This window comes from Hyposmocoma kahamanoa, unplaced genomic scaffold, assembly GCF_003589595.1.
Source record: "Hyposmocoma kahamanoa isolate Upper Pololo Valley unplaced genomic scaffold, ASM358959v1 63, whole genome shotgun sequence".
Lineage (NCBI taxonomy): Eukaryota > Metazoa > Arthropoda > Insecta > Lepidoptera > Cosmopterigidae > Hyposmocoma > Hyposmocoma kahamanoa.
The window spans coordinates 272,884-280,443 of NW_020653851.1; the positions used below are offsets into that span (position 1 = coordinate 272,884).

At 35.2% G+C, this 7,560-nt stretch overlaps 1 protein-coding gene across 1 annotated transcript in view; it reads left to right on the forward strand.

Annotated features, from left to right (window-relative positions):
* The first annotated feature begins 977 nt into the window (after positions 1-977).
* The window catches only part of LOC113230174 (transmembrane protein 205), a 27,037-nt gene continuing 20,454 nt past the window's right edge, over positions 978-7,560 (forward strand). Inside the window, exon 1 of the mRNA XM_026463980.1 lies at positions 978-1,249. Coding sequence (XP_026319765.1) covers positions 993-1,249 — 257 coding nt within the window. The 5' untranslated portion in view covers positions 978-992. The remainder of the gene's footprint in view (positions 1,250-7,560) is intronic.

The window sequence follows — 7,560 nt, forward strand, 5'->3', positions numbered from 1 at the left end:
TAACTACTACACAAACTTCCCACTTTCTCTCTACTTCGTTTGACTTATATTCCAAATTCAGAGCTTATATTATGAAACTAATAAAAACACTAGATTACCTTTGTAAGTTTCTCCGGGAGCGAAGTTTTTTTTTAAAATCCCAAGTGACGCGACTAACAAATCTTTCTCCTGGTGGTAAACAAGACGCCCGTCCATAACAGTTGCAGTGCCACAAAGAGCTTTAAATCGCAAAACTCAGAGGAGTACTGCCACTGGGCCCGTCACCCAGAAATATTAAGTTGACGAGTCCTATGTGGCTGTAATTTCCCGTCTCAAGTGACGACATTTACTTTCTCAAACTCGTATCTTAAAAAGAGTGTTTATTCAGGAGATGGTACAACTTTCTATTTATTTTAAGTTTATTATCAAGGGTGTTAATTTGAATGTATTGCTTTAAGAATAGATAAAAGCCTGTGTATGAATATGAAGGAAAGTGATGTGAATTCAGCCTGCACAATTTGTATACACAATGCATATTTTGCATTTCAGTAACTATGTGCTTTAAAGCAAGCAAGGCCACGAAATATTATAGAGCCTTGTTATTTTTTCAAACTAGAGCAACATTTGTGTGATATAGGAAAGTCCAATATTACATTTTTAAGATATCCCTATATAGATAGAACATAGTTCCGAGTGCTTCGGAAGCAAATGGGGGGCATTGATGCTGTCCAGAGGGTGCTACCGCTTTTGAAAAAAAAAACTGAATTATCTATATCAATTTTTCTTTTTCAATTCTTTTTTCAATTTTTTTTTTCAATTTACACGACGCACCCGCCGCCGCGCCCGCGCCTCCACTCTGAATGAGCCCATAGAAGAAGTGCGCGTAGGCGCTTACGCAAGAAGACACATGAGGCGGTGTGAGGGGAAGCAATTTGCTCGACTTATATATGTGATGGCGCGCTCGAACCGACCAAACGCTCTTCGACTACGTACACGCGAACTTCTCGATAAAAATGTGCAACAGTGAGTGCAACAATGACGACAGTCTGCCCGTCCAAGAGGTTAAAGAAATAAAACACACAAAACCTGTCAAAACATTACAAAGACTGAAGACTGAGCATAATTTAGTCACTGATCCGGCGAACGAGGAGAAGCAGAAAGAAGTAGAGTACCAGCCTGATCTCCTCGCTGTTTCCACGCAGCTCACAAAAGCCGCTTACGATGTCGTCCAAAGAGAGTGGTCCCGTTTTAAGCTAACAAATGCTTATGTGTAAGTATTTTTTGCTTTAATTATCAATTTCTTAAAACTAAAATGTGTTCTTCTTAGCGAGTCTCTGTCTTTGTTTTGTCTTCGTAGTAATACAGCATTTGTTAACATTAAAATGCCTACATAAATTATAAACAGTATAGATACTGAAGATTAAAAATCAACAGAATAAATGGTTACAATAATATGTACCATAAAACACTCTTAAAAATGCTCTACTTAAGTTACTACGGAATGTGAAGCATTTGCCGACGTTGGAATTTGTAAATTTATCTGTTTCAATAAGACCATCTGTTCTGCTTTGACACCATGATCTTTTTCTTTGAGTTTTTTTATTGTTATAAACGCTAACTACCACGGATACCAATAAGGAACCATTGTAAATTTCGCAAATGCATTGCCAGCCGTCGGATATAAGATTTTAAATATCAACACCTAATTGTGCTGTTTGACTTCCCTTTCCATCCAAAATATAGAATGCTGATTGTTTGAATAATTATATGAATAAGCAGAGAAATTTTACCACAAACAAATTCAGCCGCATGAGTCATATCGCTGTCTCTATGGCCAATTTAACAGGATACTACAGAGGTCCAAAAAAACCAGACTTAAAAAAAACGGTTTTTTTTTTATATAATTAAAATACGCACCGTCCGTACAAATTGTCGACACACTGACTTAATCTGGAAATGGAACTACTCTTTCGGGTCTAAGTTGCGAATATTTGTTTTTTTCCAATCAGACACAATTTATCGGAAACAGATTCCATGGTCACGACTCGCTAAATCTTTTCTGTTTCATGATCACAAGACTTGTTCAGATTAGAGAATTTTTCAAGAACTTTCCATTCTTTGACAATCTCGTCTGCCTTGTGATGTGGACGCTAGACCATGACGTCCACCACTTGAAATCAATTTGAGAAACAAACTTTTTTAGTATTTTGGATAGTATGTCGAAATAAATTACTTTACCCTGGTACTCATAGTACCGTGAATGCGGTAGTTTAATTCCTGGTAATTGCGATTCTCTAACACGTTATAATTGAGAAAAATAAAATTGTTCAACATATTACGTTCTTGTGTAAAAGTGTGCTACGTAAACGCGCGCACGTCCCGGTATGAAAACTGCGTTCTCCGATAAGAATTCCGCAGCTTATCGTTTTCGATGGCAGTTAAAAAAGATGGTCTTGTTTAACTTTTTTTTTACCATATGAGCACACAAAAAGGGCACTACAGTTTACAAGACTTATTTACTAGTAAACTTAAGTTTGTACAAACATTCAAAGTAAATAACAGTTAACTTTGTCTGCACAAATACATTAGGCGCCATTCCATCAAATATTTATTCTTCATTTAAATATATTATTATGTGTTATAGCATTGGCCGTAGACTATTTAAGCACTTTAAATATACTATGTATAAAATAATATTAATCAGGTTAAAGATTATTAAATAACATCAGACACGTTGCCCTGATCCCAAAGTAAGTAGCTAAAGCACTTGTGTTATGGAAATCGGAAACAACGACGTAACCACAAACACCCAGACCCGAGACAATATAGAAAAGTTAGTTCCTATACTGACCCGGCCGGGAATCGAACCCGGGACCTCAGGGATGGCGACACCATAAAAACCGGTGAGCAAACCACTTGATCTCGGAGATCATTAGTAACTAATAACTTTTGATAGATAATGGGAACGAATACATAATCACATCTATAAAAATCACAGCAATAAAAAAGCTATACATATGTCTTTCTTTAACGTAAATATTTGCGATCAATACGTTACTTTATATATCGGAACCACAGATCAGAATTTTTCTAAATTACATTCATTCATATTGTCACCAATCATTTTTATTATATATAATTTCTCAATTTTAATCAATTTTATTATATATTATATATAAAATAGTGGTCTAATTACCACAGACAATAAAAAAAAATAACGCAACAAGAGCATCATAAGTTTCTCGTAACTAACCATGCGATATTTTTTCATTTTGTCAGAGGATAGGTATTTTATTTATTACTCATGTTGAAAACAATGTCAGTCAATTGACAGTCGTTCTATAACTAAAACTAATCCGTTAGCCAAACGAATTTAAGGTCAATCATGACGTATCACTTTGCACTTATTCCCTTTGCATCTACCATCTTTTATCAAGTACCCGTTGTTACCTCTCTAATTATGCGTAGTGATGGTACCAGGCGGAGGAGAGCAGAGAGTGTAGGCGGGGCCACGCTCCCGGCTTCTTTTTTTTTTCAATCAAAGACACAACTACTTCAACAGATCTAAGTGTCTATCCTTCCAATAATCACAACACTTGAAAGACAGGGTTACCATCTTTTAGCAAAACTACCAGCTATTTGGGTGACACTGCTGCCCGTCTCCTGACCATTAAAAAATGAGGAATTGTCTGGTACCATATGGAAGCATTGTGTGATATGAACCTTGCTTGCGTCAGCGAGAAACTAACTCAGAACAGACGATAGAGCATATTCGATAATGTCAAAGCAATGATGATATAGACAGGTCTATCGATGATCGGAAATGCAAAAATAAAGATGACGTTGGAGGATTTTATCATACATTTCAAGATTCTATCAAAATCTTGACATGCTTGCTGACGCCCCAATAATTTTGTGCATTATTTAAGCAGATATACTAAATAAAGTGTTACACTTATTCGAGGCAAAAGTAATGATGAAAAAGATGAATTCAGCCGTTAAAATTAACTAATTGTGTCAAGGTAAATTTTGCTAAAGCAATTTATTCTAGAACCTGTTGACTTAATGCCCATGTCTTACAATTGCGAACATGGATACAATATTTGTATAAAATTGTGAAAATAGTGGTGATGTAAATTATTAAAAAAATTTTAAAGTCAGACTTTAGGCAGTGGTGGCTATGGGATAGACTAATTAAAACAAAGTGATCAATCGTTCATGCAATTCCTGAAGATCGTTTTGCAAGCAATTAATCTACAATACCTTCGAAATCATCATAGCAAGACCTACCTGACTGAAGGCACGTAACTTCACTGAATGTGTACTGTTTATAAAGGCCGTCATTCTGTTATTGTAAACTATTCACTTTTGTCTTCACAAGGCTTGGAAAAATTGCGCTCTGAATGATCGTTGTGGATATAAATATACAGGAGTGCATTTACGTTATGTCAGTATAAGCACAAATTTCGGATCAAGCCAGGTGAAAAAAAAAAACAAAGAATTATAAATAACACCCAAGCTGAAATTATCCATCAAAACCGAGCTCCTTTCCAAGATAGCGAGTTCTGGAAAACCCAAATTGGTTCTAGTGCCCTACATGTATTGTTTCCTCGAAAACAAAGTAATAAATTTGGAAATTCAACGAAACGATGACGACGAGGATACTCTAATGATGTTGTTTGAAATATTTGGGAACAGCAGCTGTAAAAATTTTTATAAGTAAAAACTGAATTGGAAGAAGTATATTTGAAATCTTCAAATGATAATGGTGCTTTGGAAAACTTGTCAACATTGGACTCATACAACATTTGAGAAGTATCAAAACAACAAAAGGAGAAAGACGTATTCCAACTCCAGTTACAGTACAATTGAATGCACGCGTGCGCGTGCGGACCGTGGGAAATAACGCGATGGAGGTTTTGTGTTTCCAGTAGTCTACATATCGCTTCATTTCACCTGAAGTGCCCAAATGTATACAACTTTTGCTTGCGATTCTCACACCTCGCATTGGTTGATAAATTATTGAATTATAAACTCGTTGGTTTCGGAAAATGCATACATGTCCATAAATCGAATTGACAAATTTTCTAAAAACTATAATCTCATAGCTCATAGTCATAAAACCCTTGAATTTTTGTACGCTATGCCTAACAATGCCGTGGACGTGCAAATAGACATAACGGAATCGTTAAAAAGTCGAGACAATAAACAATGGCAGCATTAAAGTGAGACCAAACACGAGAGAAATGGGGCACTAGACTTCTCAGTATCCGAGTGGGAGATATACTACAGTATGCAAAAAGTCACGTACACAGAAAATACATAATTATGAACAGTGTCACAAAGCTACCTCGGCATCTCCTGCTCTGATACTGCTATTCAGGTACGGCGTAGTGATTTCTTCAGCCATTCATCGCTATGACTGGTTTCATATAAAATTAGACTTATTCAGAAAGAGACATAGACTGGAATCATTCCAGAAGATTGACAACTGAATATTTCTGTACACTAACACAACATTTGGGAAACAACTTTTAAAAACTTTGTTTTTCGTGTTACATATGTCGTAACATATTGGTGTTCGGTATCAGATATTTGCCATCCCAAATCTCCAAGTCGTTCAGTCACGGACACAAGTTGGCAAACAGTCATTCTTATTATTCATTAGGTATATATTCATTCAATATAACAATCTGTACATCCGCAGTATGTTATTACCGGGCAGCGACCACTGTCTCGTAGGATAAAATATTACAAAAACTTCTACTAATAATGAACTCAGGTTTAAAGTAGTTAATAGACAAATTCGTTTTCAAGTACCAACTTTTCGGAATTTGGTATCATTCCATTGGTACTTATTACATATATATAAGTATTCTTTATTCATAACGTAGATGAAAAGTGGTATGGAATCAATTTAAGGAAAACAATAGTACAGCAAAGCATTAATCAAAAAAACTCAAACAAATCTGATTAAAACTTACAATAACGATGTATCCAATTGCAAATCAATGAACGAGCGATAACACGTGACCATTGCATATATTGTGTAATAAATTTTGACGTCTAACGTTTGGTTGAAAAAATAGATCGGTAACAACAAAAATGTCGTGAATTGTCGTAATTAAGACAAAAGTAAAAAAAAAAAAACAAATTATCTTACGTAAGATACTTCAGCCAAATTAGAGATTGGCGTAAGTTGGCCAAAAAAATAAATGAATGAAAAACATAAAAAAATAACAACCATTCATCAATTGTGTTCAAAATTTTCCAAGATCTGACGAATGGCTTAGACGCCTTAGCCTGTCCCTGAGGACAAAACATTTAACTACTACAACGAATTGTGTAAAGAGCGAAACCAGTGAAAATCTAACCAATTTAGATGCAAATACGTCGGATGAGATAATGGGTAACACATCTCCACCTATCTGTAATAGCATTTGATAGCTTTCTAGAGATATCTGTGGTTTGACATTATCATGATGAAATGCGAGTCATTTTAGGCGTTTTTCATGAATTACAAACTTAAAACACTCCCGCCCATTTTTCAAATGCACGCTATGATATTATTTTTAAAATGACCATAGACAATAATAATTTTAAAAGAAAATAGTTCTTTTTCTATTTAAAACTAGCTAGACAGCGACGAAACCGTACGGACTTCTTGGCCAACCCGTTATTACAATGTTATTTTATTTTATTTAGGCCGTCGGACGCGACCTGAGAGACTTTTAATTCATGTTCTTTTTGGCTCGGTAGGCTCGTATTCTTTTTTCTACCTGATCGTGTCATTTGATATAGACGTCTTGACCGGTGTGTAAAAAGAAATAGCAAAGAAAGAGTTCTGATAGTAACTAAAATCATTAACAATTAACACGTAGAGCGCAGACATTACAAAAGTTGAGACCAAAACTATGCTGTCATTTAATTGTGAGATCAGTCAGTTCGGATTGTGTAAACGAATGCTATCCGGTGCTCTGTGTAGTTTCATTATACATTTCATTTGTTTGAGTTTCAGCCTTTTTGTACTTACGAACAGCCCTAATTTTTATTTGCCACCGGAGTTCACAAGTGGACGATCTAGGCTCATAGTCCCGCAGAGACTATAATGCCAATGTTGTTTTCCTTTTAATTTATTTGGGACAACGGACCGTAGACACAACTGACTTTTAACTATTTTTTTTTATAATGATTATGTCACAAACACCGTTAACCACTAATTAATGCAAAAAACCGAGAAGTGGTGATGCATTTTAATAATAAAGAACTAAATACAATAATTAAAAAACAGTCATTGTGTATAATTCAAACCAATAAAACGTTTGATATAAAAAATACTTCATACGCACGCATGCGTTATACACATAACAAGAAATATTGTATGACACATTAATTAAAATAAATAATAAAAAAACAAAACAATAAATAACTTCGCACTTAAAAACAAGTCCAAAATTAACGCACCAATCTTACAATTATATGGACGTCGGGTCCGCGCTAAAAAGTGTCCGAACTTATAGGGCGTTAAAATCGTATACAGAGCGTCATTCACGCTTTAGTCTTCGTTTGTTCGACTGACAG